The sequence below is a fragment of the Chaetodon auriga genome, chromosome 4, assembly GCF_051107435.1.
Source record: "Chaetodon auriga isolate fChaAug3 chromosome 4, fChaAug3.hap1, whole genome shotgun sequence".
NCBI lineage: Eukaryota > Metazoa > Chordata > Actinopteri > Chaetodontiformes > Chaetodontidae > Chaetodon > Chaetodon auriga.
In genome coordinates this window covers 6191319-6214868 of record NC_135077.1, presented here as the reverse complement: position 1 = coordinate 6214868, position 23550 = coordinate 6191319, and the positions used below count along the sequence as shown (strand labels likewise).

General features: G+C 39.9%; 3 protein-coding genes and 1 long non-coding RNA gene across 4 annotated transcripts; all 4 read left to right on the top strand.

Moving 5' to 3' along the window:
- Positions 1 to 777: 777 nt before the first annotated feature.
- LOC143320027 (uncharacterized) lies at positions 778 to 4117 on the top strand. The gene is made up of 6 exons (XM_076729391.1): positions 778 to 985; positions 1314 to 1427; positions 1529 to 1879; positions 2561 to 2706; positions 3354 to 3457; positions 3854 to 4117. The coding sequence occupies exons 1-6, from the start codon at positions 802 to 804 to the stop codon at positions 3999 to 4001; spliced, it is 1047 nt and encodes a 348-aa protein (XP_076585506.1). The 5' UTR covers positions 778 to 801; the 3' UTR covers positions 4002 to 4117.
- A 1942-nt stretch (positions 4118 to 6059) lies between these two features.
- Positions 6060 to 7530, top strand: LOC143319065 (uncharacterized). The gene is made up of 4 exons (XR_013077057.1): positions 6060 to 6211; positions 6381 to 6503; positions 6618 to 6752; positions 7446 to 7530. It is a non-coding gene; the product is annotated as an uncharacterized LOC143319065 (long non-coding RNA).
- A 1533-nt stretch (positions 7531 to 9063) lies between these two features.
- On the top strand, positions 9064 to 17789 carry LOC143319112 (putative ATP-dependent RNA helicase DDX5). The gene is made up of 13 exons (XM_076727717.1): positions 9064 to 9263; positions 10721 to 10901; positions 11032 to 11128; positions 11276 to 11409; positions 12052 to 12117; positions 12667 to 12808; positions 12944 to 13104; positions 13487 to 13659; positions 13977 to 14087; positions 14209 to 14270; positions 14379 to 14438; positions 15886 to 16107; positions 16950 to 17789. The coding sequence occupies exons 1-13, from the start codon at positions 9223 to 9225 to the stop codon at positions 17405 to 17407; spliced, it is 1908 nt and encodes a 635-aa protein (XP_076583832.1). The 5' UTR covers positions 9064 to 9222; the 3' UTR covers positions 17408 to 17789.
- Positions 17790 to 18317: 528 nt separating this feature from the next.
- polg2 (polymerase (DNA directed), gamma 2, accessory subunit) lies at positions 18318 to 23543 on the top strand. The gene is made up of 8 exons (XM_076727716.1): positions 18318 to 19244; positions 19544 to 19649; positions 20292 to 20397; positions 20872 to 21057; positions 22118 to 22255; positions 22381 to 22461; positions 22620 to 22720; positions 22830 to 23543. Exons 1-8 carry the CDS (start codon positions 18749 to 18751, stop codon positions 22990 to 22992), a joined length of 1377 nt encoding a protein of 458 aa, XP_076583831.1. The 5' UTR covers positions 18318 to 18748; the 3' UTR covers positions 22993 to 23543.
- The last annotated feature ends 7 nt before the right edge of the window (positions 23544 to 23550 follow it).

The following is a 23550-nucleotide window of genomic DNA, read 5'->3' as shown; positions in this document are numbered from 1 at the left end:
TTTGATCTGATCTTGAGTCATGTTGATGCCTCCCACCTGTTTTTCCCGGCATTTAATATATTCCTGTGTGCTTTATTACATTACTGAACTGAACTCTGCTTTGTGTCACTTTGTTCTCCAAGAACTCGTTGCCTCCAGAAATCAAATCTCAAGCATCAAGAACTGACAAAAAAAAAAAAAAAAATCAATCACAACAACGGTGTAGATTGTGTTGTATTAGTCACAGAAAGATGGATACTGACTTAAATAAGAAAGTAAATCAGGTGAATCTCTATGCATTTATTTAATGATGATGCTTTCTTCACAACCTTCATGCTGATGAATAGAAGAATAAGAACTGGTTCAAGTTGTCCTGACTTGTGTATATGGTTTATTTCAACACAAATCTGACATCAGAGAAGAAAGTGGTGCACATGTTTTTGTGGAGACGATGACATAACAATAACTTCAACTCCCCTTACATGTCACGCAGCTTTAATATGATGCCCAGGTTGATTTATTATTATGCCATGAGGCAGGAGGTTGTCTGCAAGTGTGTGTAACCCTCAGTCAAAACCATTTCTCATTCATTACTATCAAGTGAGTCTGAACATCCCCAAGTTTTCATCTTTAAATTCAGTAATACTGTGTGATGGCCTCTTGACTTCCTCTTCCTCTATTTTCTTCCTCTATTTGGCTTATAGACCTCTAACTACTTCCCTTTACCTTGGCGTAATGGTGATATAAATGCTAAAATACTGTGGGACTTGCCTGAGCAGTAAAAAGTGCACCTGAGTTAATTAGGTGAAGTGATAAAACATTATGTCTGAGGATCTCTATGCCGTTCCAGACCTCACCAAAAAAGTTAGATTTCAGACAAGTGAGAAGGAGGACGGAAACGCAGACGTCGGTGACATCAGTAATGTAACGATTTATGACAACTGCTGGGCAGAGGGGAGCACTCCGGCGAAACCGCAGGACAACCCTACAGACGTCCAAAAGCAAAGTATCTATCTATGTGTGTGTCTGCATGTCTCATATTCCTGCATACATTAAGACTTCTTATTTATTTGCAATGTTTGGGGCAAACATTATATTTTATGTTGAGGCATTTTGTTTTTCAGTTGTGAATTACTATAGATCCTGGACATTATATTCATATTTGTACAGCTGATTTGTGTACAACCACGGACTGCTTGATATCAAATGAATCATTGTGCAGACATAAAAAATGCTCCAATGATGCACTTTTCATAAAGAAGGACTTTGTTAATGTTGCAACAAATTCAGATGGTGGATTACTTTTAAATAGAGCTGCTTATTTGTGCCCACAGCCTCTTCGGTCAATGTAAGTTCAGGAAAGAAGAACCTTTTCAGAGCTGCTGCAGTGCTTCTGGGGCTGCTGTGTCTCATCTTCCTGGCTGCAGTCATTGTCTTGGTAGCCCTATGTAAGTTTTCCAAATTCACCAAGCTGATTATGATACATCACCCATATACATGAAGTAAGTGATTTTTGAGCCTTTCATGTGGCGAAACCCTGCTGTGGCAGGGATTCAACAGGAAAACATCTGGAAGATGGAAAGAAATCGTCTGTTCGTGGACAATGCCAAACTGACCAGTGAAAGAGGCGAACTGCAGACCAGCTACAATGAAATGAAAAGCATCAATCACAACCTGACCCACAAGACAAGCCAGTTAGAGAATGAGAAAAACCTGTTGAAGGAAATGAACACCAACCTCACCAATGAGAGAGACGAACTGCAGACCAGCTACAGTAAAATGGAAGGCATCAATGACAACCTGACCCACAAGACAAGCCAGTTGGAGAATGAGAAAACCCTGTTGAAGGAAATGAACACCAACCTCACCAATGAGAGAGATGAACTGCAAAAAGAGATTGGTGAGTGAAAATGTGAATTATAATTTTATTTAAATGACATTTTGGGAATTAGACTTTTTTACACTTTCTTGAAAGAAAATTGATGAGGATCAATACACCTCTGGTGTTTGTATGGTAAATATATATGTCTTAGCACAAGGATTGGAAACAGGGGATAACAGCTAATCTGTCTTTGTCCAAAGGTTTAAAAAAAATAAATAAATAAAACATTGAAACCAGCCAACCAACCAACCAACCAACTAAATCTGAACTTCCCCAATAATAATAAAAATAATAATGAGAAGAAGAAGAAGAATTATATATATATATATATATAAACAGCATTTGTTTACTTATTTATGCTAAGCTAGGCTAACTGGATGCTGGCAGGCATATTTATGGTACAGACGTGAGAGTAGTGTCTCTTAACTTTCAGACACCTGAAGTGAATCAGCACATTTCCTAAAAACTGTTCCTCCAACAAGGTTTTCATTTGAAGCCTCTGTTTAGAGACCAAGAGCTTTTCAGCTAATGCAGACATCAGGGCAGATGGCTAAGCTAACATACAGAACAGCTGTATGTTAGCTGTATGTACAGTGGTGCTTCTGTGTGATGCTCTATATTGTGTTTTGTCTTTTATCTTGTCATGTGGGTATATACGGCATTGTGACTGAAGACATATCATTTTGTGTTGTTAAACAGAGACAACACACTGTCCTGCCAAGTGGATAAAGTTTGGCAGTAGTTGTTATTTTCTTCCCGCCGTAAAGAAAAACTGGAGCGACAGCAAAAACTCCTGTGAAAATCGCAATGCACAGCTGGTGATCATATCTAGCAGAGAGGAACAGGTGAGTGGACAGAAAAAGGTTTTTGTCTCTCAAACATATTGTTGTAACTTTTATTTCATTCTCTGCAAACTTTGTTTTCAAAAGGCTGCACATGCAACAAAAGAACAAAACCGACTTCCCTTCCTGAATACCTTATTTGTTATTAAAACTTCGGTTTGAGTTCTTAAAGTTTTATGATGCTGCAGAATTACATCAGGAATACATGTATACACAGGAGTAAAACAAAGCTATGATGTCCAAACATTTTCAGTAACATTTCAAATGAGATTTAAAAAAAAAAAAAAAAAAAAAAAAAGGTGGAAGAGGTAGAAAAAAAAGGTCAGTGTGGCAAAAGAAGTTCAGTCTTCCTGTAATGTATGAAAAAGGGAAGAGAAGTCCACAATGATTTCTGCAAAGCTGCAGAAGTGAGTGCACAATACGAGCATGGTCAGAGGGAAGCGAGCTGCATCAGACATTCTGACTTGTCAGGCGTTAATAACACTGACTGACTGACTGACTGACTGACTGACTGCTTTTTCTTATTGTGACATATCAAAAGGTGTGTGGGGGTCTTTAACTATACTTACTCTCTTTGGAAGGACAATAAATAAAGAATGAGAAATGACTGACTATAATTGTCTTACTGGGAATGTCTCTTTGAACTCTAGGAATTCATGACTTTATTTGGCCCCGGAGTCTGGATTGGTCTGACTCGTGACCACAAGAGCCTAGATTCTTGGAAATGGGTAAATGGCACAAGGCTTTTCAAAGGGTGAGGCATTTTCCACTTTTTTTTTTTAATCTATTTACTGTCTACACTGACACTGTATGTCAGAACAGGGAAACATAGTCTTAATGTGTCTCTGGATATAATGGCAACTTGAATTAAAAGATTAAAAAACACAGATGTTGGTGAGATTAGCTCTGCTGTGCTTTACATACACTGACAATAAAGAACTGTTGTGCATGCAAGTCCTGCCTACAAATTGTGTGATATTGAGCATCCGTGATCTGATTCCAAATTAAAAAAAACACCTGAGATTTATGTGTTTGTTTATATTCAGTGTCATTTATGTGGGACTTCTTCACAAACATGAACAAAATTCATTTATAATATTTTTTTAAATGGTTCGCACTTTTTGGCTGAGCAGTTTTTGTTCATTTCTAGGTACTGGAGAGAAAATCAGCCGGATAGTACAGGATCTTATAACCAAAGAGAAAACTGTGTTGAGATTGGCTCTGGGGGAATCAATAACTGGAATGATTTGCAGTGCTACAGAAACAGAAAATTTATCTGTGAGAAAATTCTTAAGTAAAATCTAATTATTCTTCTACACTCTTGGACTGATTCCAGATCTGTTTTGTTCTCACACATGTAAGATAACAATGCTAACAATAACATTCCATACCTCCTCCTCTTCCTCCTGCTCTGAAATCTGCATCTCTGTGCTGTATATTTTATTTGTATGTATAAATACACAGCTAAGCTGAAAAACATCAGTAATATTAAATGCATCAATTATTTGTATTTGTGATATAATGGCAACAAGCCAAACCTCTGAATAAATACATTTGTCTCATGTGACCTGATTTACTCTGTGATAGCACACATCACAACGTCATTGTCATCGAGACTCACCAGCTGGAACTTTAATGGAGTAACGGGACTGAAAACAGGTGAAGACCTTAAAGTACTGATATCAGTTCTCATGTCAAAAAAGAATTTAGCGTGATAAATGATATTTTTAGTAATAGTAAACAAATCAATGCAATGTTTATTTCAGTATCACAATAGTTTATATCAGGTGGTGCAATTTATTGATTGGGATCTTACATGTTTTCTTTCATCTAAGATCATTCGTCATAATTTTAGATTGGAGAACGTAAATGTCGATATGTTAACATTTTAGTCAAAACACAGTCATAAGATGAGTAATAAAACAAATTCTTTTCTTTTCACTCGGTAATGTAATGGGACCATTATAATGTGTACAGACCTTTATGGTAACACTGAAAATAAAAACCCACCAATTACAGTACAAATATTTGGTAAATACCAATCAAATATTTCTTGAGTACACAACACATGGTTTAACAGAGAGAAAAATAACTTCTTCTTCCAATTATGCCAGAAACAGGCTAACTGACTATACAACTAGTCCCACGTAGCTTAATTCACAGGTACGAACAGCTCTGCACATCCACACAGGTGTTTTCAGTTACTGATTAGACATCTAGGCCCTGTTTACACGTACACGGTTATTTGAAAAACGGAGACATTTCCCTTCATTTGTGCCCTTTGTTTACACGCAAACAGATAATTCGCCTCTGAAAACAATGCATTCTAAAAACTCTGACCGGAGTGGAGGTTTTGGAAAACTTTGGTTGCACGTTTGCGTGTAAACTAAGAAAAACAGAGTTTTAGGTAGCTGACGTCACATTATACACCAGAACATGCACCTGCGCCAAGAGTGCGTCCTATGTTTACATTTTCATTTGGCTATGGTGATCATGGATGCATTCAGAGTAGCAGTCGCATTTATGTTGGTGCAAACCCTTTTAGTATGTTTGCATTTGCAAATACAGCTGCTCTATTATATTGAGGAGCAGAGATGAATGAGTGCTCAGAGTTCAGCAATTTTGCACTTCTCCCCCCTCCAACACGAAGAGCCAGTCCGCGTCACCGCCAGCGTTGACGGCATACATACACGGGTTAGTGTAAACGAAAAGTTTTCTGACAACGGACATGTGTGCACTATGCTATTTTTGAAAACGAAGAGGGTGAAATGTCCGTTTATGACAGTAGCCGGCAACATGTAAACATAGTGAAATTCACCAACTCCAAACATATTTTTCTGTGTGGAAAAGTTTGAGGTTTTTGAAGGACTGCTCATGTCATTTAATGTAAACTCTAAATCTACATCTCATTTTAAATCATGACAAAAGTCATTATGCCTGGCCATTGGCTGGTTTTGTCCTTTATTTTCAGCTTCTCTACAACCACAGAGACCCACTCATTGTTCCTTGCCTCTTGGTTATGTTGGCTTCTCAGTTAACAATAAGTGGCCCATGAAGCTTTACCATCATCTCTCGTTATTGACCACAACTCAAATATCAAAGGTCGCTGATGATCAGATGAATTCAGAGGGAACAAGCAGATTAAATCACTTGTGACTTCCTGTTTTTCTGCCCTTCCCCTTTTATGTGCAGTGTAGATGTCCAGCCTCTTTCAGAAAACAGATACAACTATTATGCAAGATTAAAAACAAACTTTGTAATACTTTGAGTACAGCAGTGAAAGCGATTGTTAAGCTAGATCATTAATGTATGACAGCCATTTGAGAAATAATGTCTGAGAACATATATGCTGAGCCTGGCATTACCAATACGGTTCGCTTTGATCGGGATCACAAGGAAAATATTTTGGACATCTATGTCAGTGCAGAAAGCCTGAGAGTGTATGACAACCCCTGGGTGGAGGGCACGTCAGCAAATATGCCGGGACCTGCAGGACTTCATCACCCAGGTATGGATGTGACAAGCATGAGCAACAAGCATTGCAAAATCTTACGTTTAATTGTATGTTTCATGTTTCTTTGTGGTTTGGCAGTGTGATTTTTTTTTGCCTCTGAGCTTAATATTTCATGGCAGCATCCCAAAAACTGAGCCTGATGTCAATCATTTATTTTGTTAAGTGTCTGTGGTACGTGAAAGCTCAGACAGGAAGAATTGTTTCAGAATTGATTTGGTGTTGCGGCGCACCGTCTATCTTCTCCTCCTGGCTGGGATCCTTGCCCTCATCTGCATTGAGGTCCAAAGTGAGTTTTCTCCTAATTTTGTCTGGTGTTAGATCAATTAATGATTGTGATAATATGATAACATGGGAATATTCAGTTGTTTTGTTGTTTTCCTTGCAACAATCGGGGAAAAAGATAAAGCCAGTTGCAGAAGAGAGAGAAACCAGTTACTGGCAGATATCACCAATCTCAGGAAAATAAGTGACCAGTTAACAGTCAATAACACTGAACTCAGCGAAGACATAGACCAGTTATGGATGAAGCTTTGTGGTAAGTGGAACTATTATCACTTATCATTACTGTTCACTGGTGAGGTGTTTGGTAGATTTGTTTATGTTTATTGTACCTAAAAATGTAAAGCCCCCCCCCCAACAAAAAAATCATGACAGTTGATGCGTGTTGTGTCAATAATCTATTACCACATAAGGTCCTTGATGTTTCAGTCCATTAGGGAATCTGTGCAGTGACAGCTGTGGTTTGAACAAAACAGACTATGTAACAATTCAGTACAGCATAAGAACACTATATAAACTATTGTTATAATTCTCAAACCTAATTAGATATCAGTGATGTCACTAGTCAAAGTAGGAAGTATGCCAAGGTTTGTTCATTGTTCCTCTGCATGTGCTCTTTACATTGGGTCACACTGATAAGGTGTAGTTCCACCTGTGTGTCAGGGATGTAATGAACTGCACCTGATTCAGTTGTTCTATGCTGGGTATCGAGCATCAGCTAACATGAGGTGTCTGAGCACTGAGCATGTGATTTAGTAGTTTCCTTCTTTATGTAAGGCAGCATTTTGTGTTTAAAGTTGAACATTTAGCCAGTTTGACTCTTTGCATTAAGAATTAAGAGTTTGGAGATATTTAAGCTCGTGTGAAAAATGAACCAGGGCAATCTTAAAATACTTTATTACTGCTTTGTATTGGGGCTGACTCACACGTCTCTCCCTTTGACACACAGAAAAGAAGCCTGCAAAGAAATGTAAGAGGCCAGATTGATCTAAGTGTCCCTGATAAAGAAGCTGGGACGACGGGAGACCACAGACTACAGAGCAGTATGTGCTGTAGTTGTAATTTTAGGGCATTTTTTATTATTAAGTATACAAATGATCAAAACAAGCCATTCTCAGGGGTCTTAATAAGCTAAATGCTTCAAATGTAACCATTAATGACATTTTCATTCCTCTGTTGCTGTGTATGTAACAGTGATTCAACTTATTTTTGATACTTTTCCTTTTAAAATCCTGCTTTTGTCGAATTTCTCAATTAGGTGCACAGGAGGTAATGTCTTATATGATGCAGGCTTTGTATCAAATTCTATTTGGCTGTATAAATGTGTCCCCATTTTAGATGTTTTTGTGGTTTTTCACAAGATAATTAACATTAGCAAAATAAAGGAGGAATAGATGAATGGTCTGACAACTGCTTTGTAGAATAAATTAATTTTATTTTCTGATGATTCTACATAATTATCATCACTTCTTACACTACCATTTTTTAGGAAAAGAGTTGTGCATATTTCAATTTTAGAAAAAAAAAATGCATGTTTTTGTTTTCTCATTTTAATTGTGTGGAGTGAAATGTTTTTGTTTTTTCTTTCCTGTCTCTTAAGGTCCCAGCATGTCACACATCTTTTACATCAACCATATGAAGACTGTGGCCGTAAGAGAAAGATGGAGATCAATGGGCTCTGTCAAACTGTTGTGTGCCAGGAGAATTTACCGAATAAAACCAGTTTTCACATTCTGTCACTGTTCATATTAATTGTTTTACATTGTCATGCATTTCTCTTTGAAATAAATATTTACAGAATGTTATTACACTGGAGAGTCGGTTACCATCTGATCATCTGACCGCTTCACCAACTGGACTTTGATGTAGTGTTGTTGCTTTGTCCTCTCTTCTCAGCAGTCAAACCTCTTGCAAAATATCATATTTATTAAGTACACTTTTGCTTTGTCAAACATCACCACTGCCTGGGTTAAAGATCCCCTCCACACATGTGTTCAGACATTTATAAAAATTGTCCAATGACACGGTTTTTGCAGCGAAAAAAAAAAGTAATTTCACCATATTGAAAACTTAAAAAGGCACTCCTCCCTCATTAAAAAAATCCAAAATATATGAAAATGCAAATATTTTTCATTTCACAAGTTAAACTGTTGGACACATATTGTCTCTTACGTCACTGTGAAGTCTATTCTCAGTGTATGTGCATTGGAGGCCTCAACTTTCCAGAGCAGACTATACACACATACAGACTATACTGAATATTGTGTTATTAGGTTAAGGCTATGACGCAGCGGCTGTATGTTCACTATGAGTATTATACTTTAGAATAGCGATGAGTTCAGACTTAGCAACACTGTAAGTACTGGTGCCGGTAAACTGAATAGCAATAAAGGAAATAAACATTTATTTTACTTCTATAATGGATAGACAAATAGAATTTCTTACACTGTCTGATTTAAATATTCTCGCCACACCTTTTACCACAACTGAGTACCGGTGTGCGGAAATAAAATAGTACCCCGAGGATGGCACTGTTTGACGCGCATTGATACAAAGTTATGCGCCTCGGCTGACCTCACATCCGTCCCTCCAGACAGACTTTTGTCTGCCGGCATTTTCTTTTTGTTTTCCCTGTTCGGTGTGTAGCTCTTAGATAAATCTTCTGTTTTGTGGGCCGGTTGAAGGGATTTAGACGAAGTCCGTTTTTGCCACAGTAGTCTACGACAATGCCTGGATTTTCAGACAGAGACCGTGGCAGAGACAGAGGGTAAGTCAGTTTTCAGCTCTAGCTTTCTTGACGGTAGCAAAGATGAACAGCGTAGCACTCGGTTTCTAGCGGCAGTGCTGTCATGGCCGTATGCGCAAAACGAGTCAGCTGTCTTATAGTTAACGTCGCCGCTAGTTCTTATTCGGATACAGTCGTGTGTTAAAATACGTAAAAACAATTGTGTGCAGTCAAGCGTCCCTGCACAGACGTGTCTGTAATGTTCGTCTCTTCCCCTGCCGATTAGAGGTAAAATGGCAGCTAGCGACGGCTCTGTGTGTGTGTCGGTTTGCACAGCAGCCTGCTCGTTTTGTGGCCATGTGACGCAGGGGTGCCTCTTCTTGAGGATGCACGGCCTTATCTGAGACGATGAATTGTGTCGCAGAGGTCCAAATTATTTTAAACGACTCGTTTTTCATTAGTAGTGTCACATAGCCTGTCTCTTACCGGAAGTAGAAACATAATGTTCGCCGTGTATATAAGCAGGGCGCGTCTTCCTCAGTCGTCTGACAGGTTAATGTTAGTCTGCAACCTTGCTGGAAAGTATCCACAGTTTGTTTGAGTACGGCTATGTTCAAGGGTTAGAAATTTAAATTCACCCCTGTCGAACCAGTGTCGGGTTTGGCAACGTTAAATAACAAGTTGTAGTAAACGACTGTGAAAGTTGTTATGGAGAAACGCCCACAGAGCTCAATTCAGAGCCATGATTTGCCTCTATTTTATAAACTGTCTCTGTTTGGAAGATGATGTCCTCAATCACAAATGCTGATTAAATGGCCTTTTAAAGCTGTTTACGAATTTAAAGACCCTTCCACGTGTGTGTGTGTGTGTGTGTGTGTGTGTGTGTGTGTGTTATATTTATTTATGTGGTGCTAATAAACAGGAAAGGGAGGAATTTAATCCAGTAAAGTCAGTATGTAGTTTTCAAAGCAGTGATAAAGAGATTTTAGTGGTGCATGATCGTGAAGTTCAAGGACCCCTGGTTGAACTTTTTGCAGATGACTAGAACAGACTGAAAACAGTTAATTGCTTTGTTGCCCGCTATTAAATTAATCACCAGCTATTTTGATCATCTAATAATGGGTTTGAGTTATTTTATAGAACAAACAACTAACTGATTAATGGAGAAAATAATCAACAGATTAAACGACGAGGAAACACTCATTAGCTGCAGGCCTAGATAAGAGACAGATGGGGTTTTGAAATATAAAAAGGCAAATGTCAAAATCAATGCGCACTGGCTGAGATATTCTGACTTTCAGTCCCTAGTATAACTTAAGATGCAGCAACACTGAACACTGAACCCTGTGCCATGTCAGTGCCAGCATCTGTTCTTTGGTCACACTGCACCAAGGCCAAGCTGAGATGACCCTGATGACATCTCTATGCATCAACTGTCCCTTTAATAAGTGTCATATCTGGTCATGCTTTATGTTGTATCACCCTCTCTTTCACATAAGATATGGTGGAGGACCCCCTCGCTTTGGCGGTGGTGGAGGAGGCAATAGGGGTGGACCTCCTCCAGGAAAGTTTGGCAACCCTGGTGAGAGGCTGCGAAAGAAGCACTGGAACCTCGACGAGCTTCCAAAGTTTCAGAAGAACTTCTACCAGGAACATCCAGATGCCAGTCGCAGACCACTTGTAAGACTTCTTAACCTCAAACAAATATCCCAACTCACATTATCAATGACTTTTCCAGCTGTTTCATGTGGGCTTGTGTGTGTTGACCGTGGTCTTTTTTCTTTTTTAAAATTACTACTTCCAAATCCAGCAAGAGGTTGAACAGTACAGAAGAAGCAAAGAGGTTACAGTCAAAGGCAGGGATTGCCCCAAACCAATAGTAAAGTTTCATGAAGCTGCATTTCCAAGTGAGTAGAAATTCATGCTCAACAACACAAATAATCTTGAAGAGACCTTTGCCCATTTGCTGAAATATGTTGACTATTTTATCACACTGTGTCGTTGTCAGAAGCTTTGACATTTAACAATTTAACTTGTGTATTTTACTTCTTCAGGCTATGTCATGGATGTTATTGGCAAACAGAACTGGACTGAACCAACTCCGATTCAGTCTCAGGGGTGGCCAGTTGCCCTGAGTGGCAAAGACATGGTTGGCATCGCTCAAACTGGGTCTGGGAAAACCCTTGCAGTAAGTGTTTGATTTTTTTCAGACTCTTTCTGCTCATCACGTACAAGGGGAAAAAATCCATTGCTATGCTTGCTTCCCAAGGTCATTAAGACAGCACTTTTGCCAAATGCGAATTTAGACCCGCTATTTGAAGGTCCACAATGGTCTCAACACTTCTTTCTACCAGAGTTTTCAGCAAGTTTTAAACTAACAACTTAAATTAGAAAAGGAACGAGCAGGATATTGAACATGTGGGGGCGTGGCATTTATGGCAATATGCTCTACTATTTAAGTGGGTTTAGCCAATTTATTAATTCTCAATTGTATTTTCAGTTATTCTGATCTGTTTACCAGTTTAGTTACATGCATCTGCCAGAAGTAATCTCTCTCAGTTGGACTAGGTTAATTACACTGTAGCTCAGCGTGATTGGCTGGAAATTGAACATAATGATGTGAATGTAAAAAAAGGCCGTTTGAGATAAGATGTTGCAACGGGACACGATGTTGACATTGTAAGCTGAGAGAAGAAAATGATACGTTGCTGATGTTGTGGTTGCTGACTGCTCAGACGTTGGTAGACATTGGAACTCTGACATACTGCTGTGCACTATAACTTTAAATGAATATTTAGAGCTCAGTCCTCCTTTTTTTTTCTGTTTTTAGTATCTTTTGCCTGCAATTGTGCACATTCAACATCAGCCATTTTTGGAGCATGGAGATGGACCTATTGTAAGTACACTTGAAAATGTATTACTCCATACTGATTGATGTATCGCTCTGTGTATGTCTGAATATCCACCTTTTGCTAAACTTTGATATGGTGTGCCCAGCAAATAACAAACCAGGGATCCTGCTGTCTTTTTGTTTGTTAAGTTTGGGTACTGTATGTCTTGTGTTTCACATGGCCGCAAGAAGAGAAGCAGTACCATAGTAGTATGGTATGTCAGGATTACCCCCATTTCTTTAGAATATTAATATTATATATCACTATGAATTGTGTATAAATACAGCTTGGCATGCCATTGCACCACTAAAGTATGCTGTACCGAGCCAATTTAAATAGGGAGGTTGTGGTCCAGGTCTGCAGGCATTGTTCTTCTCGATTGAGGTGAAGTTACGTGGACCTCTTCAAAGATTGACCTACAGGAATGTATAAACCCAAATGTTGTTGCAACTGTCCAATACATGTGTGTTGTATATATTCGATACATTTTTTGATGTGAGGGATTCAATATGCAAATGAATATGATTTTAATAAATGTAATCATCTTTCTTGAGTGCTTGGTGCTGGCGCCAACCCGTGAGCTGGCTCAGCAGGTGCAACAAGTGGCTGCTGAATATGGCAGGGCCTCCCGTCTCAAGAGCACCTGCATCTATGGTGGCGCACCCAAAGGACCCCAAATCAGGGATCTTGAGAGGGGTACGCTTACTTTGTAACTCTCAAAATGTAAATGTTACACTATTCATTTGACTCGTCTTTGCTCTTCGGCATTTGTTTTAGGCTTGATTGTTTAACTATATGATATTATTTTTTTCCTCTAATTTACTTTAATAGGTGTTGAGATATGCATTGCTACCCCAGGTCGTCTCATTGACTTCCTGGAGTGTGGCAAGACCAATTTGCGTCGTTGCACCTATCTGGTGCTGGACGAAGCTGACCGCATGCTGGACATGGGATTTGAACCTCAGATCCGCAAGATAGTTGAACAAATTCGAGTAAGTTATGTTATTTTCTTTCACTTGACAGACAGCTGATAATATTAGACAAACTCAGACTAAAGTTAATTGACATACAACTAACATGACTATTACTCCTCTGCTTTGTTTATGGGAATTATTTTGCCCAGCACCAATATGAAGGAAAGACTTAGCTGGCAAGATGCAAAAGTGCCCTGAAAAGAGGAACTAAATACATAGCCACAGAAGTTGACCAATAAAAACCCTGTAAACAATACACACACATAACTCAAATTAGCTGTTAATGATATCAGATATCCAACTGGTGCATCCTTAAAATGTTTACAGTGAAAAAGTGAGTGTTAAATTTTCTTTTAAGCTGCAAAACAGTGTGAAAGCCTTCTGTTTTTGTTTTTATCAGCCAGACCGTCAGACCTTGATGTGGAGTGCTACCTGGCCTAAGGAAGTCCGCCAGCTGGCTGAGGACTTCCTGAAAGACTACGTCCAGATCAACATTGGTGCCCTGCAGCTCAGTGCCAACCACAACATTCTGCAAATAGTTGATGTTTGCAGCGACATGGAGAAGGAGGACAAGTGAGTAAATGGTCCCTTTGGTCTCCTTATTAGTATCAGTCAACGGATGTGATGGGGAAAACTATGTCAGTCCTTGACTATACAGGTTCCATTTGTCCTCGCCTCTCAAAATCTTGTTTGAATGGACAAGTAGTTAAAGAACAAAATGTTGTCTTAAATCTTAATTCAGTGTATTACTGAACTTACCTCAGCTCCATCTAATATTTCAATTCAGCATCTACAACTCTATGTAACACTCATTAAGGTACTGTCTATGCGTTCATGAGGCGGTAATTCTAGTTTGAACTAAGTTTTGTCTTCCATCTCTTCTCTGTCAGATTGATCCGTTTGCTAGAGGAAATAATGAGCGAAAAGGAGAACAAGACCATTATTTTTGTGGAGACGAAAAGGCGCTGTGATGAGCTCACCAGGAGGATGAGAAGAGATGGGTGAGGAGGTCCTCTTCTTTCCACTCAGAAGGGATTGAATGGGCTATACTGAATGATAACTGTTCTTTCTCTTTGCTCCTGCTTGTTGTTGCCTTATTTTTAATGTTTCAATTTGTCACAGGTGGCCAGCAATGGGAATTCATGGAGACAAGAGCCAGCAGGAGAGAGACTGGGTCCTTAACGGTGAGATTTTAAAAACTCCCATTGCAATTTGTGGATTTTAAAAAAAGATTTCAAGAATCATTGTCTGGCTTCTCTGTAATCAATTCAATACTGTCTCTTTCCCTTCAGAGTTCAGATATGGCAAAGCTCCAATCCTCATCGCTACAGATGTGGCCTCCCGTGGCTTAGGTCTGTATGCCATTGTATAGCACCACTTTCATATCAGTGTTACACTATTTTAAAGAAAGTGGTTTTGCTTTCTTTAACTTTTCTATGCATTTTCTGAGTTTTTCTCACCTTAAGGTGGAGTCTTTGTGGCAGGCGCTAGGCATGACACTCCCAGGCCTCGAGAGGGAGATGGATGACATATTGGAAGTGCTCAACTGGCTTGCCACCCAGTGGGCCTAGAGAGGTGAAAGCTCTTGTGTGCCAGTGATCTTCAAAAGGCTGTGTGGCTAAGCCTTTGTCTCTGATATGTTGTTGAAATACACACACATCTGTTCTCTGTCCATGGATTTCACCTGACAAATGCCATCCAGCTGTTTCCAACTCAAACGTAAAAAAAAAAAAAGATATGCTTGATGTTGTGACTTTTGCCTTGCATGCTGTTGTGTTAGAGAGCGCTGTATTGCAAGTCACTTGTTTGAGATTTGGAACAATTGTTACCTTTCGGAGCTTGTATCACATAGCATGGGTGCTTGTGAGCCTGTCTAAGCTTTCAGTTGTTTTCTTTTCCCGTCAAAGTGCTGGATTTTTTGAAATGGAGAGAGCAGTTTGAAATCTTTTATTTGTCTCTGAAAATTGATGAGACCTGGCACATGCGTCTAGGGGGTAGTGGGAACATCTAGTGAGAGGAGAAAGAGAGTGAAACAGCTCAAACCAAAGTTCCTCCCTCGCCTGCGTTTTATAGTCATGTCGAGACCTGCCAACGAGAGACATTTTCTCAAGTGAACACTGGCTTCTTGGAAGATCTTGCCTTGATGAGACTGATGAAGGGGGTGGGCGGAATTGTTCTGTGCTCGGTGAGGGGTCCCACAGGGCTCAATGCTTGGGCCTTTTTCATTTTTGCCCCTGTTCAAATTAGTACTTGGTCTATTTTGTCTTGGCAAGACGTGCAGTGCGGCCTTTAGTATCAAGCTTCTTTTGAGAGTGTACTGGGAAAAACGGACCTGCAAAAATGTACCAGTGAATGGTCCTATATTGGCACATGAGGAGGCCCCAGTGCATATTGTGGCCCAACTGCGTAGAAGCTCCTGGATGTCACTTGACAATTTGTGGGGGATTTCGCTGCATTGGGAAAGGACTAGTGAATGCATACTCCTTTATGGTAAGACTTAAATCCATTTTTTTTTCTCCCTTGGTTAACTAAAGGGAGAGTGAATGTCTCTTGGATATTTTTGATTATGGTAAGCATTTGGAGTGTGCATCGTTTCTCTCTTCCCACAGTAGTATTCCCTTGGAGTAGATGTGTACACAATCTTATGATGTTTTAACATGTTCCCTTCACAGCCTAACGACCAATTTCTTTCCCCAGCATACATAGCTGCTAACTTTTCCCTTTGATCTGGCTGTTGTGGTGTGCAAAATCCTGTGTGGCCTCCATGTTTTGTTTTGCCACACTGCAACACTTTCACAGATGTGGAGGATGTGAAATTTGTCATCAATTATGACTACCCTAACTCCTCCGAGGATTATATCCACCGCATTGGACGCACAGCCCGAAGTCAAAAAACGGGCACAGCCTACACCTTCTTCACCCCCAACAACATGAAACAAGCAAGTGACCTGATCTCTGTGCTCCGTGAGGCCAACCAGGCCATTAACCCCAAGCTGATCCAGATGGCAGAGGACAGAGGAGGTAAAAATCTGATACTTGTTTACATTCATGAGTATATGGTGTTCAAGAAAGATGCAGTGTGTCTTTTAGTAGATATGAGAATTCACTCTTATGCTTGACTTTATGAACAAGTCCCCTGATGATTTTGTCTGTTTATGTCACTGATCCATATTGTATGTGTCGTATTAGGAACTTGTATCCTAGATGGTTCGTATTGAATTATATATACTTTGACTTGACATAGTCTCAAAAGCCCCTTTCAGACATGGTTATTGTTATGTTGATTTGATGGCAGTTGAAAAGCTCCAGTCCTCATCACTTTCAGCACAAGTCTGAATATGATGCCATCAGATCATCATAAAGTCTGCAGCAGCACAAGGTTAAATGATGCACAAAATAATTGGATGTCTTTTTTTGTTTGTACACCAGGAGACACATTGAATGAGCCAATTTTAAGATATTGATATTGAAATTTTTCTCACATCATAAAAACTTTTTCCCCTTGTGGTACTTGGCAAAAGAGGTAAAATGAAAAGAAATTCTAGTACGATCATGATAACAAAACATCACCTCCAACTTCTTATTTTTCATTTTAAATAATGGCAATTTAAAATTCACAATACTTAAATATCGCCATTGTAATGTAAGGCCATAATGAACATTTACATGACAGACCTTCGTGGCCGGAAGAGAAAAGGCTGTCACTTTAACAGATGTATTAAGTCAACAGTGTTGTCTATTCCATGTCTGAAAGGGGTTTTATTTATTTCCCTTAGTGTGTCTTGCTCCCATGTTGCTGTAGGCTCAGTGTGTTAATAGTCTGCTCTCTCTTCTTTTCCCTCTCTGCTCTCCATCTCGTCCAGGTCGTGGAAGGGGGGGAAGAGGTGGCTACAAGGATGACCGTCGGGATAGGTATTCTGGGGGTGGGAGGAGCAATTTTGGCGGTAGTAGCTACAGAGACAGGGACGGTGATAGAGGGTTTGGCAATGGGCCAAAAAGTGCCTTTGGAGGCAATAAGGCCCAAAATGGTGGCAGCTATGGAGGTAACAGTGGTAACTCTAGTGGTAGCTATGGTAACAACAATTACAGCAACAGCAACGGACAGGGTAATTTTGGTGGTCCAGCGAACCAGGTGGGTGCCTTTGGTAACCAAAGCTTCCAGGGCCCACCTCAATTCGGGGCCATGCAGAGGGCCGCTCAGAATGGCATGAACCACCCGCCGTTCCCATTCAACTCTCAGCCACCACCACCACAGGCCCAACAGCCACCACCCCCACCACCAATGGTGCCCTACCCCATGCCACCACCCTTCCCACAATAGATATGATATACACACAATATATGGAATCAACATGATTTTCGTTTAGTCTTGAAATCTTACAGTATGATCATTATTATTATTATTATTATTACTATTACTATTATGCTTTGTACTGTTTAACTTTGTTTTGCTTACAGAAGGGTTGGAATTATTCAGTAAACCCAGAGCATTAAATGGCGTTCTAGATATGTCTTTTATAGTGCAACTTTGATCGCTGCACTTTTCCTTGACTGTTTTGTTTTTGTTACATTCCTCAGTAATTTATTTTTACTAGGTAATGCAGTGTTTTCAGTTTGTGGTATGTTTAAAGTGATGTTATGAAGATCATATAAGAAGGGTTTGTGTGACCCTTTTAAATAAAAAGAAGAAAATGGGACCTTGGTGTTGTGTGTGTTGGAGTGATTATTCAGAAAGATTGTTTTGACATGTATCTTGGTGCTTCTAAACCATACATTTGCTGAGCACAACACGCCTCACAATTTTTAAAAGCTAACCCTTGGTGTATATTTGTATGGATCTGATATCTTTAAGTTTGACTAAGCCAACTAATAGTTTCCTCACCAGTGTTTTTTCCGTTTAAGGGGGTCGTGGCTTTGGAACAACATTTTGATTTTCATGTTGTTGATGCTTTTAAATCGATGGTATAAATGAGACGACTAAGGTACTTCGAACGTTTTTAGCATAGCGTGCGTCTACCTCACCGGAACTTCCTTTTGCATCAATATCATGAAACGCTATATCATTTGAGTTAAGAAAAACTTACATTTGAATGTTAACTGAATAAATAAAATGGACTAAACGGACGTATTAAATCAAAATTCTTCTGAATTTGTAACTATGTACGCTGCCCTGTCGTTTTTTTTTGTTTTGTTTTTTCAGAAAACGGAACCACGTGACAAAAAAAGGTACGTAACCCGGATGTACAGATAGATACCACCTCCGGGTCAAATATTACATGTAACTTGTGTGAATGTCCAAGCGTTTGTCCAGTAGTTATCATTGAAAAGTAATTTTGTGATAACAACTGTCAGGCGCGTGCATTATCTTCAAAATGCACAGACAAGCGCGCGCATTTGCGGTATGCTAGTTTAAGTTTGCTATCAGGAAGGATAACGTTAAAGAAGTCAGCTCTCCCTGAGCCTAATAGTAACTTATTTTTTTGTGAAGACGGGATGCTTGCTAGATTAAGACCGAGTTAATATTGTAATTGAAACAGTTTCTTGTAATTTCGGGTTTATCCGGACTGGTCCCGCTCCGTGTGAAGGGGTCAGGTTTTTAACGTTTCTCATTAGGCTCCATCACTTCCACAGGCAATCTTTGCATTTACCGACATTGATCATCATGTTAACTCACTGTGTCAGAAACGTGCTATCAAGTCGTCTGCCCTTATTAAAAACCTCTCAGAGCAGCGTAGCACTGACTCTGCAGCACACCAGGACACACTGCAGTACATCACCGACTGAGGACTCAGATGAGGTCAGGACTCTGGTTCAGCTCTGTGTGGACAGACACTATATTTCACCTCGTCAGACAGACATGGAGCTGTTTCGGCGTGGGTTGAGCTGCAGCTGTGGACCTCTGGGCATGGAGCTGAGGAGAAACCTGCTGGAGCTGTGGTGGCACTCTGTGACCAGGCCCACAGCTCAGGTGTTTGGGATAAACACTATGTGCAGCAGCAAGGACACAACAACAGATGGACGGGGACACCTGAGGATTGTGGAGCCTGAAGATTTAAAACAAATACTTGAACAGCAACACCTGAGCAAGGAGGAGCTCATCCAGAGGGTAAAAACAGTCCTTCAGAGGAGCCCATCTGTGAGGACAAGCTTTCTTCAAGGTAGAGTATTGCATGTCTCAGATAGACTCATATTTTGCTTGTTATGATTTGAAAAGTAGTCGTTGCTCTAATATAAATGAAAACCTCAATTCAGAGCAAGAAGATCTATCCAGTGGCTTAAAAATCGAATGTTAAATCAGACGATGTGAGTATATAAACACTGATTAGAATCAAATATTGCATCTGTTAGATTTTATGGGAGGACAAACAATGCTTGCCACCCTAACCATTGTCTTTGTTGCAGTACAAAACTAGAATAAAGTAAATACAAAAACAACAGCAGTCTGGTTTGTTCTCAGGTGCCTTGGAGCAGTTTGTCCCCTCATTGGAGCTGGTGAACAAGAGGCTGCCCTTCGGCCTGGCTGAGACCGGTCTGTGTTTCCAGCTCACAGATGGCTCTGGTTGGTGAGGCTTCGTCTGTCTGTCTGTCTGTCTGTCTGTTTTTGCATCCACTTAATATTGCCTATATGAGGACAAGTATGTTGACTTGATCAGTGTGCGTGTTTTTTTGTTTTTGTTTTTTTTAGCAACAATTTAATGCCTTCGATAAATCATTTCATCCATTATTCTGACCATGGAAGGCTAGCAATTTGTACAAGTCACTGACATCTAATCCAATGAAAAGGTTCATCAGTATGAACAAATAATGCATCTATCAATAGTTTAGATTCTCGTCTTTTAGGTTGTTGTGGCCATTTTGCAAAAAGAGTGCAGGGCAGAGTACACAACTAAAACTGTTTGCTGTTAAGTGAACGTTTAAGGGTTTAAATAATTCCAGTGGAACTTGTTGGTAAAGAAAATCATGGCACTTTGTTCTAAGTTGGACTCAGTCAGCCAAAAAGCATCTTTGATCAGAACAATTTTGATGGATGTGATGTGAATAATCGTTTGCAAACTGGCTCAGGTTTTGGGGTAATACCAATTTGTGCTTCAAAAAAAAAACTGCTGTATATCATAACAGAATAGTAGTATTTAAAAACAGTCAACAGCTAAAAACATATCTATTGTGCTCCTGTAATTATAATGTAACTGTTCTTTTTCTGCCAGCCCATCTGAGGTCACCCAGACGTCTCTGGTGTGGTTCTGCTCTCCTCGTACCTCTTCCCAGTGGCTGGATCACTGGACACAACAGAGACTCAAATGGTGGAGGAAAGTGAGTATTTGTTCTAGTATCACCCACAAAACATGTTCGTAGCTGCAGCAACACCTCAACAAATAGTTCTTTGTACACATACTTTGTTACTTTTTTGGATGAACTGGCATAGTTGAAGAGGTGTGGTTGAAAAACAGAAACACTGACATAAAATCCTGTTTTGCTTCACAATTTCTAGATTATTAACAGTATTGTGCAGTGCTATCTGCAACACAAAAAGGGTCATTACATGCACCTGAAATTTAGTCTGACTTTCCATCATTGATTGATTTTTAATTTAAGATGCACTCCTTGATCATCCTGCAGAGCCCTGAAACATAAAATTTCCCCCAAGAAATTTAATTTGAAATTTAGGACACTTTGTTGGTGCTGTTGGATGCAATGACAAAGTCAAGAAGTGTATCTTTAAATTATTAGTACATCAAGATAACTTCAGTTCCATGAAATCAAGTCTGCTCATGCATGTCTTTCTAGTTTGCCCTGGCTCCATCAGGCTTCAGCAGTAGTGACGTCCCAGAGGAGGAACTAGAGGAGGTGGCGTCCCATGGCGTGAGGATCATGTACAGCTTCCCGTGGGGACAGGAGCCTGTGGAGACGCTGTGGAGCCGAGGAGATGCTGAGCTGCTGCGAACACACGAAGGAGTCCGATCCAAACTACATGTCAGTCTGTTTCTTTATTAAGTGTCCTAAAGGTCCAGTGCGTAATGTAATAGTCACAGTTTGGTTTTAATTTGTGTATAATCACCTGAAAATAATATGTGTGTTTTAGGTACCTTAGAATGAGCCTTTTATTACACAGGGGGAGCAGATTCTCTTCCAAAAATCTGCCATGTTACGCTGCCATGTTTCGACTTTAACCCAGAACGGACAAACCAACCACTGGCTTTCACAGCCATGATGAGGGCACCATAAACCTCAATCTCTAGACAGATAATGTGGACACTGGCTTTTTTGTATATGTGCTTTCTTTGTCTCTATCCAGTTTCTTCTTTGGACCTGCCAAGCCGCCATTGCTAAGAAGTCAAATAGAGGGTGTAGAACTTTTGCAGTGGCAGCATTTATCTATCAGTCATGCTTGGTGGCATCATGAGGAAAATTACTGTAAATAGTGATTAAATAACACCTGGTCAGAAGATTGAGGTGATGCTCGATGCTATGGGTTCATTTGGTGATATTTAAACTAAACTTTCCCTTATAGGCCTTTTTCACCGCAGATGTTTTGGCATGTCAATACAAGAAAAGCACAGAAAATGATGTCTGCGTTCCATTTAGTTTTGCCTCTGCTGTTATGATAGCTCCCTAGCACGGCTTACTGAAACACTTTTGGTTCTGTTTGATTTGGATTGAGCACTCATTGATGTTATGAGTGACTCCTCAGCATTTCATGTTGCAAGTCAATAGATCTGTCATAAAAAGTATACTAAGGGCGGCACCAGATGCTGAAATACAGTATGTCTAATAAAGCTACCTGATCAATAACAGGTTGAAAATATAACCACTTTATTTTGATTAAACAACGCTGAATCTCTTTAGACTCGTCAAGACATTTTGATTCAACCCAGTGATTATTTTTGAGATCGCAGCTTGAACTGTGATGTACTGTGTTAAATGTCCTCCTTTATGGTAAAACTGTCAAGTCTTATGATAAGAAACAAAATGAGCTGTTCACCACTGTTTCCCTCCTTCAGTGTAATCACATGCAGTGTTAATTGTCTTTCAGTTTCAAGATGGTCGTAAGTCAGTTCCTCACGTTATCTCTGTAACCGGGAACATGGACCGTGGTGTGATGGCCTTTCTGTCCAACTCATTCCAGCATATCAAGAAAGAAGGAAGCAAGCAGAAGCTACAGCAGAGAAAGGTGATTATCCACAAGCTGTTGCTTGCTGGAGGGTTTTTTTCCTCACCTTCTCACTTGACATTTGCTGTCTTATGTGTTGTGATTCTCTGTATATCCATCACTGAATTTTGGTTCACTGTTTTCAGGTTCTGAAGTTGCATCCAGTGTTAGCTCCAGTCAAAGTGGCTTTAGACATGGGCAAGGGAGCCACTATGGAGCTGCGGCAGGTAAGAAAAACATGTATTAACAGCAGACATTAGTAATAAAGATTTTTGAAATCTTGATTAAATCTGTGAAATGGATCTTTTAAATCTGCACTAATTGAACTTGTTCATTGGGCAGACATTAGTCAAAGAAGGTTAATGCATATTCAATTATTTTGTAGGTGTGTGAAGGGCTGCTGCAGGAGTTTATGGAGGCTAAGATCTCTGCGTGGCCAGGGTACCTCAGGACTCTGCCAAAATCAATGGAGCAGCTGAACGCAAAGTAAGGTGCAAATCAGTTTTGTATTGGAAGGAAAAGCGGTTGTCTTGGCGTTGTTTCTCTTGCTGTGGACTGATGTGTGAATGCGTGTCTCTGTGTCGATGTGTTTTAGGTATGATGAGATGGGAGTACTTTTCTCTGTGGTGATCAGTGAGAACACGTTGGAGAGTGGCCTCCTTCAGGTCCGCAGCAGAGACACCTCCATCAAAGAGACCATGCACATCTCTGAGATTAAGAACTTTCTCTCCAGGTACATTTCTGCTGCAGACGTCTAATTGGAATTTTTGTCTGGTCAAGTAAAAAGACAAAATATATTGCGCTGCCTCAGTTTTAAGAACAACACTATTGTACGTCGACAAGTCAGAGACTTCCGTGTGAGGAGTATTTCTGCTGAACAGGACATTTCATGGAGATAATTCTTTTCCTGAATGACCTTTGGCTCAGTGTGACCCAATTAGCAAATGTGGATGTGGCCGTTCTGTACCTCCTTTTGAAGGCGAAGAAACTGTTGGGGGGGGGTTGTTGTTGTTGCTTTTTTTTTTTTTTTTTTTCTCTTTCTTTCTTTGACTTGTCAAAGTTTGGGAGCACAAGATTTATGTGCACCCACCCATGGTGCAAATACCCCCAGATTTTTATTATGTATGACAAATGGACTCATCCTACAGCCCCCCTCTGAGTACTTTCAAGACCAGGAGGTGGATGTTTTGACTGCATTTGATCAGATCTGTGTCACTGTCACTATATTAACGTTGCAGGAGCATTTGGATGAATGTTTGGTGTCTTTATTATGTGTTACTTTCTAATAAGAAATAAAGAATGTCTCTATAATATTT

Bases quoted from the DNA above. Each gene is read 5' to 3' on its own strand.
- LOC143319112 (XM_076727717.1), top strand. From the start codon at position 9,223: ATGCCTGGATTTTCAGACAGAGACCGTGGCAGAGACAGAGG. The intron at 13,660-13,976 runs GTGAGTAAATGG...CTTCTCTGTCAG, and splicing joins GACATGGAGAAGGAGGACAA to ATTGATCCGTTTGCTAGAGG. The intron at 14,088-14,208 runs GTGAGGAGGTCC...AATTTGTCACAG, and splicing joins AGGAGGATGAGAAGAGATGG to GTGGCCAGCAATGGGAATTC.
- LOC143320027 (XM_076729391.1), top strand. From the start codon at position 802: ATGTCTGAGGATCTCTATGCCGTTCCAGACCTCACCAAAAAAGTTAGA. The intron at 986-1,313 runs GTATCTATCTAT...TTGTGCCCACAG, and splicing joins TACAGACGTCCAAAAGCAAA to CCTCTTCGGTCAATGTAAGT. The intron at 1,880-2,560 runs GTGAGTGAAAAT...GTTGTTAAACAG, and splicing joins TGAACTGCAAAAAGAGATTG to AGACAACACACTGTCCTGCC.
- polg2 (XM_076727716.1), top strand. From the start codon at position 18,749: ATGTTAACTCACTGTGTCAGAAACGTGCTATCAAGTCGTCTGCCCTTA. The intron at 22,256-22,380 runs GTGATTATCCAC...CACTGTTTTCAG, and splicing joins AGAAGCTACAGCAGAGAAAG to GTTCTGAAGTTGCATCCAGT. The intron at 22,721-22,829 runs GTAAGGTGCAAA...GATGTGTTTTAG, and splicing joins ATGGAGCAGCTGAACGCAAA to GTATGATGAGATGGGAGTAC.